At 41.8% G+C, this 14588-nt stretch overlaps 1 protein-coding gene across 1 annotated transcript in view; it reads left to right on the forward strand.

Moving 5' to 3' along the window:
• Positions 1–14588, forward strand: part of LOC140714860 (dynein axonemal heavy chain 17-like) — a 249147-nt gene that overhangs the window by 90797 nt on the left and 143762 nt on the right. Inside the window, exons 26-29 of the mRNA XM_073026542.1 lie at positions 1107–1229; positions 3389–3736; positions 9456–9547; positions 12154–12280. Of these exons, the coding sequence (XP_072882643.1) occupies positions 1107–1229; positions 3389–3736; positions 9456–9547; positions 12154–12280 (690 nt within the window). The remainder of the gene's footprint in view (positions 1–1106; positions 1230–3388; positions 3737–9455; positions 9548–12153; positions 12281–14588) is intronic.

Below are 14588 nucleotides of genomic sequence, written 5' to 3' on the forward strand. Positions count from 1 at the left end.
GATATTTGCCAAAAGATGTGCACAAAATAATAAAATCGCTAAATATAATTGCTAAGTTTTAGATTTATTCTCAGTAAAACCCATTTCTAGCTCTAAGCTACTTGAATTCCTGTTATAGATTTTTTTTCTACAAATCAGTTTTGGTTAATACTTTTTGCATAAGTAGGCTTACTTTTTTATTATTATCACTGGGGTGCAATGCGCCACTTCTAATCATCCAATGCCCACTTTTGGAGCATGCGCTATAGGTTGGCCATCGCTGTTTTAGGCTGAAGTGTGCACTGCAGTGGCTATTGCAGGTTTGATAACATTGAACAAAGTAATTGCAGCACAAGATTACAAAAACTGTCTTAGTAGGAGTACTCAGAATTTAAATAATTATTTTTCAGACTGGTATCCTTGTGTTTCCCATCTGAGAATACTTGTCTCATATTCTGTTACCATTTCTCTGAGCTCAACACAATGTTGAGCAAGGTAAATGTTGGTTTGCCAACAACAGCATCATTGCAGTTGTTAATTTGCCCAACAGATCGTACTGTTTCTTATACTTGTTCTGTACATAGTTATTATTTTCTTTATCATTTCAATGAATATTTTACTACTATAAAGCAATCTGAGCTTGCAGTTTGTAATCATACCCACACCATTGACTCGTGTATTTAGAACAAGTTAGAATCATAGGAGAGGCATCACCCAGTTCATAATCTTGCTTACATTCCCCATATGGATGAAACTTATGATCTGTCCATTTCTTGTAATTTTGTTGCCAATATGTAGTTAAACCATATTGCATGAGAAGTTCTAGCAATGTTGTATTAGCTGATCTTGACTGATACTACAGAATGCAAATGTTGATTATATTTTCAGCACAGCAGACTTATGATGAGAAAATCATTCATGGTTCCTGCTTTTGAAGCCTGATTCTAAAAGTGTATGAAGGAATCTGCTGTGAAGGGTCATAAAAGCCAAACGCCATTGACCTTCGCCTGTAAGGGCAGCTAGATGATTTAAAGAAAGGAAATTCATTTTGAAGGAGAGAGAAAACTGATTTTAAATGTGTGGAGAAATTATGGATTTAAAATTTACTTCATTTCATTGTTTCACAGGTCAATTTTCTAATGTCAGAGGAAACAACTCTTGCGGACTTGTTGAGTCTGCAGCTGCACAACTTTGAAGATGAAGTGCGCAACATTGTAGACAAATCTGTGAAAGAGTCTGGAATGGAGAAGGTATTGGATTCACTTCATTAAAAAAGAGATAAGCAGGACAACTTGTAACTTTCAAATTTTAGTGGCCATACTAGCCAAAAGATAAAAGGTAGATTTGGAAAAATATGCACTCTGTGAAAATTCACAGAATTTGTGAGTTTATGTCCATAACTGTTGAAGTGTATACCCAAAATGAGAAGTTTAACAGTGGAAATGCAAGTACATAAATCTTATCTTTGTAATTTAACGTTCTGTTAAAAAAATGTTTGATCAAGATGCAATTCAGTTACTGGGCTCTGTTTGAATGCTAACAACAGGGAGCCTACGATCACTAAATAAAAATTGTCATGTTACATGTAACTTTAAAAGATACCAAATACAGTGGGCACTGCTAAAACCTTTTGGAGAAAATTTCCACACCAATTCCAGTAAAGCTCCATAATTGAGGTTTGATAACCTTTCCTTGTGTTAGGTAATTTGGATCCCATGATAGAATGGCTTCCATCTATCCTTGTTCTCCCTCTCCCTTTAGTTTTCAGTGGGTCCTGGTGCAAGTCATACAATGCACTGATAGAAAATAAGCACAAAAAGGCAGGATTCCAAACACATTTTATTGCTGTCATAATATTTGCACTGTGCCCACTGTAGTTATTTGTGTATATTCAACATGAGCCTGGAGCAGAGAAGAGTACCCAGACAGTGGAAAACATCCTGTATTGTCCCGGTACCGAAGAAACCACAACCAAAGGAGTTGAATGACTTCAGACCTGTTGCCTTGACGTCGCACGTGATGAAGACCATGGAGCGGCTGATAATACAGAATCTGAGGCCACAAACCAGGCACGCCCAGGATCCTCTTCAGTTTGCGTATAAGGAGAAGGTGGGAGTGGAGGATGCTATCACGTATTTGCTGCACAAATCACTCTCTCACCTAGAGGGGGTCAGTTGTGCTGTGAGGATTACATTCCTTGACTTCTCTAGTGCCTTTAACACCATCCAGCCCAAGATCTTAAGGCACAAACTAACGGAGATGGGAGTAGACTCTCACATGGTGGATTGGATAGTGGACTACTTGACAGATAGACCTCAGTATGTGCGGTTGGGAGACTGTAGGTCTGACACCGTGGTCAGCAGCACAGGGGCGCCGCAGGGAATCGTACTCTCTCCGGTCCTGTTCACCCAGTACACATCAGACTTCCAATATAACTCGGAGTCCTGCCACATGCAGAAGTTCGCTGATGACACGGCCATAGTGGGGTGTGTCAGGAATGGACAGGAGGAGGAGTATAGGAAACTGATACAGGACTTTGTGATATGGTGCAACTCAAACTACCTGCGTCTCAATATCACCAAGACCAAGGAGATGGTGGTGGACTTTAGGAGATCTAGGCCTCATATGGAGCCAGTGATCATTAATGGAGAATGTGTGGAGCAGGTTAAGACCTACAAGTATCTGGGAGTACAGTTAGACGAGAAGCTAGACTGGACTGCCAACACAGATGCCTTGTGCAGGAAGGCACAGAGTCGACTGTACTTCCTAAGAAGGTTGGCGTCATTCAATGTCTGTAGTGAGATGCTGAAGATGTTCTATAGGTCAGTTGTGGAGAGCGCCCTCTTCTTTGTGGTGGCGTGTTGGGGAGGCAGCATTAAGAAGAGGGACGCCTCACGTCTTAATAAGCTGGTAAGGAAGGCGGGCTCTGTCGTGGGCAAAGTACTGGAGAGTTTAACATCTGTACCTGAGCGAAGGGCGCTGAGTAGGCTACGGTCAATTATGGATAACTCTGAACATCCTCTACATAGCACCATCCAGAGACAGAGAAGCAGTTTCAGTGACAGGTTACTATCGATGCAATGCTCCTCAGACAGGATGAAGAGGTCAATACTCCCCAATGCCATTAGGCTTTACAATTCTACCGCCAGGACTTAAGAACTTTTTAAAAGCTATTATTAATGCTTTTTGAGATAGTGATTTAGATGCATATCATATTTTTTACTGAGTTAAGTATTGTATGTAATTAGTTTTGCTACAACAAGTGTATGGGACATTGGAAAAAAGTTGAATTTCCCCATGGGGATGAATAAAGTATCTATCTATCTGAAGAAAAATTGAGCATTAGAAATATAAGTCAAAGATCAGTTAATTGTAAATTATTTACAGACATAAGTTCTTTATTTTACAGGTGTTGAATCAGCTGGATAACATTTGGAGTGTCATGGAATTTGAACACGAACATCATCCCCAGACAGGAATCATGTTGTTGAAAAGCAGTGATGATCTTGTAGAGACATTAGAGGACAATCAAGTACAGTTACAGAACCTGATATCTTCTAAATTCATTGCATATTTCCTTAAGCAGGTGTCCAGCTGGCAGAATAAGTTATCCACAGCAGACTCTGTCATTGGTATCTGGTTTGAAGTACAGAGAACTTGGATGCACCTTGAGAGTATTTTTATAGGTTCTGAAGACATCCGTACTCAGCTGCCTGAAGATTCCAAGCGCTTTGAGTCCATTGATATTGATTTTAAAGTAAGTTGGCTTTATGGATAAAAAACATGCTTCAGTGAAATCTTGGTCATACTTTGCCATTTCATTTCTTTCACTTCAATGTAACCTTGGGAATGAATAAGTAAATGAAGTATAGATGGAGGTAATAATTGCAAGCAAGAGATTTAACGCAGAAAGCTCAATGAAGAATCAATGCTTCTTCCAAAGCAAAAATACTCCAATACATTTTGGAAATGACAGTTTTAAACTTCTTAGGCCAGTAAACTGGCACATTCAAAAATACAAAATTGAATTACTTATTCAAGCAATGAATTTTGAGGTAGAATTTACTGTAACTGAAAATGTTGAGAGTTTGCTCAAAAAACAGATAAGATTCCCCTCTAGCAACGCATATATCATTGTAGGTACATAAACGTTAGATCATTTTCTTTTATTGCTATTCATGTTGTTGATTCTATTCTAATTTTTCCATTTTTGATGCTATCAAAGTTATATAATTCTCAAATTAACTAAGTTTTATATTTCATATACCTATTTATATAATAATTGTTGCAAAACTGTAATTTGTTAAGGTATGAAGTCATTTTTTCAGTTGTAAAGTGCCTTAAGCTTTGCTGAAAAAGGATAATTGCTTAGAGCCAAAGGTGTTGTTTGCTTTGCTCAGGGACTAAATTAGTTATCTCCTAAAAATGATTATGAGCTTCATGGGATGTCAGTAATTCCTGTATTATTTCTGATTTGGGAATGTTGGGTTCAAGTTATGCCCTGTGTTCGTTTGGAAGAGAGACAACCAACATCAGAATATAGCAAAACGTGGCTTTATTGGCAGAATCGTAACTGGCACAGCGAATCAACGGAGTCGCTGGAGAAGGCGCGCTTTCCAACTTCCCCTTACAATCTGCTCTTATTTATATCCCTTTTTCCCCCCAGCACAACCCCCCGCTACATATTAGGTAATATGTGTCCATCTTATTGGCCCACAGCCATATGCTCACGAGTTACCTGTTTCTTTTGTTTACTGAATCGCGTGACACTAGTAGTTTCGGTGTAGCGGGGTCCCCAGTTTCGCTCCCCCCTCCCTCGCATTCCGGCCTCCTACTATTACGTGAGCCACTCCTGACCTGTAATGGCGGTCTCGAATTAACCCTAACATTAACCCTAACACTCCCTCCCTTGGCCTCCCAGAGGCCACATCCCTTACAAGCTTTTCCGCGGCTGTCGGGATCAGGCAGGGAGGTGAGCGTCCCCCGGCACTCTTTGGCGTGTCCTCACTCTTTGCATATCCTGATTTGTCCGACCTAGGGTCACAAAATATGGGTAGGGGTTCCCTAAACATACACAATTTATACAAGTAGCATGCAACATTTCAGAAGACTTATTCAAAAGCAACTCTCAATTTCCTCCTTGGCATGGCCCATTCCAGTCCGTGTTCTCCCATAGTGCGTCCGCTTTCGGGAGGGCCTCGATCTCCCCTTCCACCAGGAACAAAGGTGCCTGGTACGCCGGTGGAGGTCCATCCTTTCCAGTCAAGGCTCGATCTGTAGTTCGGACAGCTAGGGTCCTGATACAGGGTATGCAACAACAACCACACGTAATAAAGATAGCAATTGAAATAGACAGTCCTAGAGCCAACTGTCCAAGTAGGACCCCCCATTTCCCAAATGTACGGTTCAACCAATCCAGCACTGGGTTATTGACTCCCGATTGTTGCTTTAGCTCATTGGCCAGGGACCGCAATTTAGTCAAACCCTTGGTCAGCGATCCGTCCGGGCCTGTATCGTTCGCTTCGGCTATCGGCGCCTTACCTAGGAGCATCACTCCTACCCATATCAGGGTTTTCCATGGCGTCATCCTCCTCGGCTTCCTCCTCCTCTATGTCGGAGTCGGGATCAATCGGTCTTCCTTTCTTTGTCCTGGAGCAGTGCGAGAAATGGTGCCAGTTATTGTCCCCCTCCCTTCCCACCTTGAGTGTATTGTTTGAAATTTCTGTAACAGGGTATGGGCCATGCCATCGCTGCTCGCTCCAGGAGGAGCGCCCTGGTTGCTGCAGGTAGACCTCATCTCCTATTTTTAGCGGCAGCTCGGGGGCTGCATCCTCAGGGTGGGCATTCCTGACTTGTTTAGCTATGAGCCTCACCATCTGGCCCAGGACTCTCATGTATTGGGTCATGTCCTGATTCATTGTCTCCCAGTTTTCCTCCCACCGTGGCGATGTGCGCGGTCCCGGCATGGAGCGCCCCGTTAGTATCTCGTGTGGTGTTAGAAAAGTTTCCCCATTCTTTTCTTGCCGCATGGACATCAGAGCCAGGGGGAGTGCCTCCACCCAAGTGAGCTGGGTACCCACCATTACTTTTGCAATTTTGTCTTTTATGGTTCGATTTGCTCTTTCCACTAGACCCTGGCTTTCTGGGTGGTAGACACTGCCGAACCGAAGGGTTATCCCTAGAACGCCCTCTACTCTGGCCAAGTGTTCGTTTTTAAAGTGGGTGCCATTGTCTGTACAGATTTTAGTGGGGATAGTGGGGAGATTTTAGGGAGGGAGTCCCAAAACCGGTTCCTAAACGGGTCAAATAGGGATGACTCATCTGCGCGGGTGCACTTTGCCAGCTTCTGTGCTCGGCTCAGTGCCTCTTCCGCCCGGACCTTCAGCAATATGGTTAAGTATATCGGCTAGGGCTAAGCGGTCCTGGCAGGTCTCCCTTTCAAAGGTCCGTATCCATGCCGCCGCCCCATTTGTTAGTGGCGGCAGCTTTTTTATTAACGTGTCCAGATCAGTACGGGCCCAGGGGACATACTTTACTCCTCCCCCATGTGTGGCCAGTAGGGGGCCCTGTAGACCCGGCCAGGAGACACCATCCCCCGGCGTGCTAACCGCGTCCATGCTATCCCTATCCTCCGAGGGGTCGGGTTCGTTGGTCTGATGTATGGACGGGCTGCCTTTTACCAGTGTGGCATGCAGTCCATACCCTGTGACTACTACCGAGTCCTCCTCTGGAGGCCCTTGAGGCTCGGTCTGTCGCCTCAGCTCAGGATCTCCCTTGCCACCTAGAATCGTGAGGGCGGCATGTCGGCCAGCCTGGGCGACGCGCTGGAATGACTCTGGGGAGGTTCGGAGGGCAGGCACCAGTCCGGCCAGTCCTCCCCTTCCCTCGGGAGGGCGACATGGGCCTTGAGAGTCCTCGCCTCCTCTGTCAGGGCAGTGAGTTCTTTTAGTTGCTGGCTGTGCTGCGTCAGCAGGGTGAGCATATGTTCTCGGATGGGGTCCTTTACGTCAATAATACCACCTTTTATTTCCATCATAGGAGCTTGGACATTCTCCTGTGGGGCTGACGGGACTGATGGTGCTAGATCTGCTTTGGGTGGCTGGGGGGGCTCTGCAAATGGTGGAGGGGCCGTTGCTGGGATAATGTGATGCGGGGCGTGAGAGGCATTAGACCATCCGGAGGGAAATGGTGGGTAAAGAGGCTGGTGGTCTATGATCCACTCTGGGTCTGCGGGGTCAATCTCGGGGTCTGGACATGTGGCTGACTCCCTTGGGGTGGGGCGCGGGAGCTCGGAGTTCCCCGGCGGTTTGTCCGCATGCGCCTGGAACCGGGACAGGAATTCCTTGAGATACACATCCTCATCCTCTAATTTGGCTACGGACTTGGATTTTCCAAATAACTTTCGTTTTGCCTCCCCTCGTCTGTTTTCCAGATCATCGAGGACACGAAGTTGAAATTCAGCCAGCAAGGAGAGGGTCAGAAATGGTTGGTCATCGGCTGGGAACCATCCTTTGTCTCTCCACGCCTGAAGGCTTTTTTCTAACATGTGTAATTTCTTTTCTCCCTCCTTTACTGTATTGTTATGGGAGATCGAGTGTCTGACGCTCTGGAGCACCCCTCCAGTGCGTGGTCTATTTGCAGCGACAGTGGCGGGGGCCTTTTGGGTGAAGTCTGAATCAGGGGGATACGTGAGGTGGACCGCCACAAACCCCAGTTCCGCGGTTGTACTTGCCGGACGGGCGGTGCCCAATAGGGGCACGGTTTTTAAAGGTCCAATGCCACGCGGAAAGTTTGATTGCATTGATCCCTTCTCAGGCCAATCCCGCGACTCCCACTTTGGGGTCAGACTCATTGTGAGCTCTGTCTTCCATTTGTGTGGCGGGGCCTTAATTCCCTCCCAGGTAGGGGGGCGGATTACCTAACTTTATCACTGTTCTGGCAGATGCTTGGGGATTCGCTGCCAGGTTATCCAAAATTTTAGCCATGTGAACGGGGTCTACAAGGGTGCGTCGAACCTCACTTAGAAGGTGGTCTTTCTGGTGGGGTGCCTGGTCTAGTACCTGAAGTACATTGTTGGGGTCCATAATGGCATTATCTAACAATAGCTGCGATGTAAGAAATAGTGCCGTGGTTTAGGCTCAGTCGCCACCACGGGACACCGGGGTGTTCAACACGCAGGTGTCCGAGTTTTGGTAACTTAAAGTTGAAGTGTTCCATGGCTCCCTAGTGCACAGAGAGGATCAAATGTGGGACAGTCGCCTTTCAAAACCTGACCTTCGCGTGGGAGATTTCTCCTCTTAACAACCAGTCTAAGGTTGGCGCCGTCAATATCCCCGTGCACTAAGATGTACCGCGGAACACTTTCTCCTCCTCACTTCTGAGACTTTTATGCCCTTTTGGGCGGCGGGTTTCTCAACTCCCCTCACTCAGAAGACTTTTCCACGGGCAGAGGATCCTGCTAAAACGGATAAGAAAAATAAGTACTTACCAGTCACGATTCCGCACCTGGAATGAACTTTCACGAGGTAATTTGGGGTTGATGAGGTTCCATCAGCAGACAAGATCTAACTCAGTAATTTAACTATCTAGTGGAAGTCTTAGATATAACAGGCACTTCCTTACCTTATTCAAGACGCGGCCGCAAGTTGTCTGCCGTCGGACCCGCCAGCCTGTGTTGTCTCTCCTTCCCCACGTCGGGGTCACCAAATGTTGGGCTCAAGTTATGCCCTGTGTTCGTTTGGAAGAGAGACAACCAACATCAGAATATAGCAAAACGTGGCTTTATTGGCAGAATCGTAACTGGCACAGCGAATCGACGGAGTCGCTGGAGAAGGCGCGCTTTCCAACTTCCCCTTACAATCTGCTCTTATTTATATCCCTTTTTCCCCCCAGCACAACCCCCCGCTACATATTAGGTAATATCGGGCACTTGTGTCCATCTTATTGGCCCGCAGCCATATGCTCACGAGTTACCTGTTTCTCGCGTGACACTAGTAGTTTCGGTGTAGCGCGGTCCCCAGTCCCCCTCCCTCGCATTCCGACCTCCTACTATTACGTGAGCCACTCCTGACCTGTAAAGGCGGTCTCGAATTAACCCTAACAGGAAGCACACCATAGTTGTGTTTCTTGTTCAATTTATAATGATTTCTGCAACACTGTTCATTGTATGTTCATTTTCATACTACTTTAAGTCAGTAGATTTCCCTTAAAGGGAAGACACTTTGAAGTTAGATCAAGATTAAGTTGAATAGAAAAATGGAGGGCTATGTAGGAGGAAAGGTTAAATTGATCTTAGAGTATGTTAAAAGGTTGGCACAACATCGTGGACCAAAGGGTCTGTACTGTGCTGTAACTCTCGATGTTCTATAAGACATGCTTGTTCTCCCCATTTATGATGCACTGTAATTAATGTAGGGATAACATTTCCACTGACCGTGACATGACTAGATAGCCAATTACCATTTTTTAATTTGCAGGAAATCTTGGCAGATGCAATAAAAACTCCAAATGTAATCGAAGCAACAAATAAACCTGGTTTGTATAACAGATTGGAAGAAATACAGGGACGGTTAGTAATTTATTTATTTTTATGGTTATATTAATAAAGCATTTTCTTCTGCTCTCCATTTCTGGAAAGAACAACCTGATATATTCTCTTTTCTTGCCTTATTAATTATTTCAAATATAATAACTCAAATCATTAATTGGCTTAGTGATAGACGGAACAGGAAGATAAATACATGGATAAATGACTGGGCGTGCCGTTTCCATCTCATGAGTTATTGGAAATAAGTATGAGGACAAGCTTCACCTGAACTGAGATGTCCTAAGGAAATACTAAATAGGATGTAGTTAGAATATTTGAAAAATCCAAAGAATTGGACTACAGTAAAACAGAGTAGGATTTATAGAGAAAGAAAAGTGGGACAGCTGTATAAATTTTTATTTTATTTACTTTTAATTTAGTGATACTGATCAGAATAGGTCCTTCCAACCCTTTGAGCTATGCCGCCCCAGCAACCACCCAACAATCCCCATTTAACCCTAATCTAATCACGGGATAATTTATAATGGCTAATTAACTTACCCAGTGCTCTGTGGAAAGAAACTGGAGCACCGAGGGAAAACACACGCATTCCCTGTGGAGAGCATATAGATTCTTTATAGATGATGCCAGAATTGAACTCCAAACTCCAATGCCCGTAGCTATAATAGTGTCACACTGACGGCTAAGCTACTGTGGCTCCCATTACAGTAGTGTGATAGCATAATGGTAGTGGAGTAAAAGAATATAACTAATTTTTTTTAAAAAGTATTGTCAAAGGAGAAGGAGGAAATAAATGCTTTAATTTGGGTGTGTAATGAATAAAGTAAAAGTAAAATAAGAAATTGCAAATGCAATTATAAACTATCAAAAAAAATTAAGCAATAAGATAAAATTTCAACAATACCAAAATAACTAGAAATAAGAGTTCGAAAATGGAATATTTCTGCTTAAGTTACTCCACTTATGTTAATATCAGTAATGTTAAATGTGTAGCTTCTTGCCATGTTTAGTTCAAAGTTAAATTGTTATTGAAGTACATACAGTACATATAAAAAGTTTTCAACCCTCCCCCTTGGAAGTTTTCATGTTTTATAGTTTTACAACATTGAATCACATTGGATTTAATTTGGCCTTTTTTGACATTGATCAACAGAAAAAGTCTCTTTCATGTCAAAGTGAAAACAGGTCTCCGCAAAGTGATCTAAATTAATGACAAATATAAAACACAAAATAATTGATTGCATAAGTATTCACTCTCTTAAAGTCAGTATTTAGCAATTACAGCCTTGAGTCTGTATAGATATGTCTTTATCAGCTTTGCATGTCTGGACACTGCAATTTTCCCCATCCTTCTTTACGAAACCGCTCAAGCTTTGTCAGATTGCATGGGAATTGTGAGCGAACAGCCTTTTTAAGATTCAGCCACAAATTCTCGTTTGGATTGAGGTCTGGGCTCTGACTTTGTCACTCCAGGACATTAACTTTGTTGCTTTTGAGCCATTGCGGTGTAGCTTTGGTTTTATGTTTGGCATCATTGTGTTGCTGGAAAACAAATCTTCTCCCAAGTCCCAGTTCTCTTGAAGACTACATTAGGTTTTCCTCCAGGATTTCCTTGTATTTCGTTGCATTCCATTTATCACCTACCTTCACAAGCTTTCCAGGGCCTGCTGCAGTAAAGCATCCCCACAGCATGATGCAGCCACCACCGTGCTTCACAGTAGGGGCTGTGTGTTTTTGATGATGTGTGGTTTGGCTTACACCAAATATAGTATTTAGTCTGATGGTCAAAAAGCTCAATTTTTGAACCTTCTTTCAGCTGACTTCAGAATCTCCCACATGCATTCTGGCAAACTGAGATTTCACGTTTTTTTTTCTGAACAGTCGCTTTCTCTTTGCCTCTCTCCCATAATGTTGTGACTGGTGAAGCACCCGGGCAACAGTTATTGACTGCACAGTCTCTGAAGTTTGCAACTGCTCCAGAGTTGTCATAGTTCTCTTAATGGCCTCTCTCACTAATCCCCATCTTGTATGGTCACTCAGTTTTTGAGGACAACTGGCTCTAGGCAGATTTACAGCTGTGCCATATTCTTTCCATTTCTTGATGATGGACTTAACTGTACTCTAAGTGATATTCTGTGACTTGGAAATTTTCTTGTATCCTGACTTTTGTTTTTCAATAACATCTTCATGGAGTTCCTTGGAGTTTGGAGTGGTTTTTTTTGTCTTCATGGTGTGGTTTTTGCCAGGATACTGATTCACCAGCAGTTGGACCTTTCAGATACAGGTGTATTTTTACTAAAATCAATCGAAACACCTTGTCTGCACACTGGTGATCTCTATTTAACTAATTATGTGACTTTTAAAACCAATTAGCTGCTCCAGTGATGATTTGGTGTGTCATATTAAAGGGGAGGAATACTTATGCAATCAATTATTTTGTGTTTTATCTGGCCTAATTCTGCTCCTATGTCTTATGGGCTTACGGTCTAACTGGGGAAGTTGGTGCATAAGCATCAATTGTGACCAATTGGATTGAATGAGCTGCTTCATTGTTTTAGACATAAAATACGAGACTTTAGACTAATGCTTTTGATATAATCCTCCTATTTTCTGTGATTTCACTGCAGTTTGATTCTTTGTGAAAAAGCTTTGGCGGAGTATCTTGAAACAAAAAGACTAGCTTTTCCTAGGTTCTACTTTGTCTCTTCCGCAGACTTGCTTGATATATTATCAAATGGTAACAATCCTGTTGAGGTGAGACACTTGAATTTCTTTTTTCAGTGTGATATTGTGTAGTATTCCTGATAGCATAATCCTCAATAGAGCACATTATATTATACAATTTGCTTCCAAGTACAATTACCATTTCCAGTACTCAGCTAAACTGTCACACGTTAATTTACAGCCCAATTGCTTTTCTACCTTTGGAGGTAAAGGCATATTAGTTATCTCCAGCTGTTAGTGCCAAATCATCCTTGCAATTAGGATAGGATTATTTTTATACCATATTCTGTGGGGACTACACATATTTAATGCACAGATGCTGCCTAAACTGCTGAGGGTTTTCAGCAAATTCTATTCCTGTTTTCAGATTTCCAGCATTTTTTTTTTTTTACTTTCAATGGCAGTTAGACTTTCATTTTGCAACATATGGGAATTGGTTTCTGCTCCTAAAGATAAATGATAATATCAGATGTTTGCCAGATTTGTCTGTTCAAATTGCTGAGAAGAAATTAAGCAAAAAGAGCAGATTATCGGTGGTGATTGTAATTGCTGTAATTTAATGACAAAAGTATGTAGTCTGATCTGGGTATCTTGTGAGAAAATGAAAGGAGAGCTATTTTGTAGCTTTTTCCTGTCTGTTTTAACAGCAGTTTTATGTTTCTCTTTCTTCTTTAATTGCCTTGAAGTTGGCTTTTGCTTTGGTTAAGGGACAAGAATTAGTGCAGTTGAAAAACTGCCTATTTTTGTACCATTAATTTTCCATCATCATTTTCAGCTAGCAATAAAATTGAATTGGTCTGTTCTCAGGGTATATCAGCACCTGATTTTAGCAATCCAACATTGAGATTCACAATGGACTAGAGATTAATAAACATCTGCAGAACAGGTTTATAATAACTGTTTCTGGACCTGAAACTTATTGTTATTGACATTTGTCGAAGATAACTGCAAATCTGTATGATGTTGCATTCTCAATTGTATGTAAAGATATCCTGTCCTTTCATTAAGTAAAAAGTTGAAACTATTTGGGAGACATTTAACTGTCTTTTTGTATACTGAGCACATTTATAAATCCTGAAAGTTATTGTCTAATATAATAATATTGAATGCAATCTTTGCCATAATCAAGGGTTTCCTCTAAATTTTTTCATGGTTAAAAGAGGAAGTAGATAATTAGAAGAAGGAAATGCAAGCATCTCAACTGTAAACAGGGCAGTCAAAGGCAGTAGTGCTTGCATGAATCTTTCTCTTCACAGTATTTAGATCTTCAGCAATATTCTTGTTCTTTTCCAGTGAATATTGCAAAACTGAGGAGACTGTAATATATAGCTAACTGCCAATACCTACATAATTTTGAAAACTATAGTTAATGTAGCACTTTTCGGGTCTTTCACAATTGCAGATGGTAATGAAAGGAGTATAAATCATCTTTATTGAAAAATAGATAGAATTGGTTGAGTAAATCCAGTAGTGTGATATTGGATGGTCCACAAATGTTATAGAGGCTTGATGTATGTTACTCAACTATGAACAGCAACAAAGATAACAGACAGAGAATATTGCAGGTGAAACTTGACCATGCCTGAGAGTAACACTGATGAGAATTAATGTTAGGTTTTGAAAATGCTTGCAAATGTAGGGTTTTGGTTGAAGATAATTAGAGAGTGCTTAATTATGCAAACAGTGGCCTGCACCAAGAATAATCCCACCATTTATTTTCTAGTACTCGCACTTTCTAAAAATATTTTAAGTAGTCTTGCTTGAAGAACAAGATTAGCACCTGTGTTAGTAGATACTCCACATGATTTAATCAAGACCAGGAAGTCTCTGGTCCCACACCACTAGGTTCAGGAACAGTTATTTCCCCTCAATTATCAGGCTCCTAAATCAGAGGGAGGAAACTCATTCCAACTCTGAACTGGTTCCACAACTTATGGACTTACTTTAAAGGATTCTACCACTCGTGTTCTTGATATTTATTACCTATTGATTTATTATAATGTTTTTTCCTCTTTTTGTATTTGCACAGATTGTTGTATTTTGCACATTGGTTGTTTATCCCTCTTTGTTGTGTGTGGTTTTCACTGAATTTTTTGTGTTTCATTTTATGTACCGTGAATGGCCACAAGAAAATGAATCTCAGGGTAGTAGATGGTGACATAAATGTGCTTTGATAATAAATATACTTTGAAATATTCACTTTCAACTATACTAAAGAACTCACTTTACAACAAACCATGCATTAAAAGACCCTAAGACAGCGTTATGAAGAGTCTTAACCATTTCTAGTAGCAATTGATGATGGATCTATGGCATGTTCTCTTTGGGTTTGCTAGAA

This window comes from Hemitrygon akajei, chromosome 22, assembly GCF_048418815.1.
Source record: "Hemitrygon akajei chromosome 22, sHemAka1.3, whole genome shotgun sequence".
NCBI lineage: Eukaryota > Metazoa > Chordata > Chondrichthyes > Myliobatiformes > Dasyatidae > Hemitrygon > Hemitrygon akajei.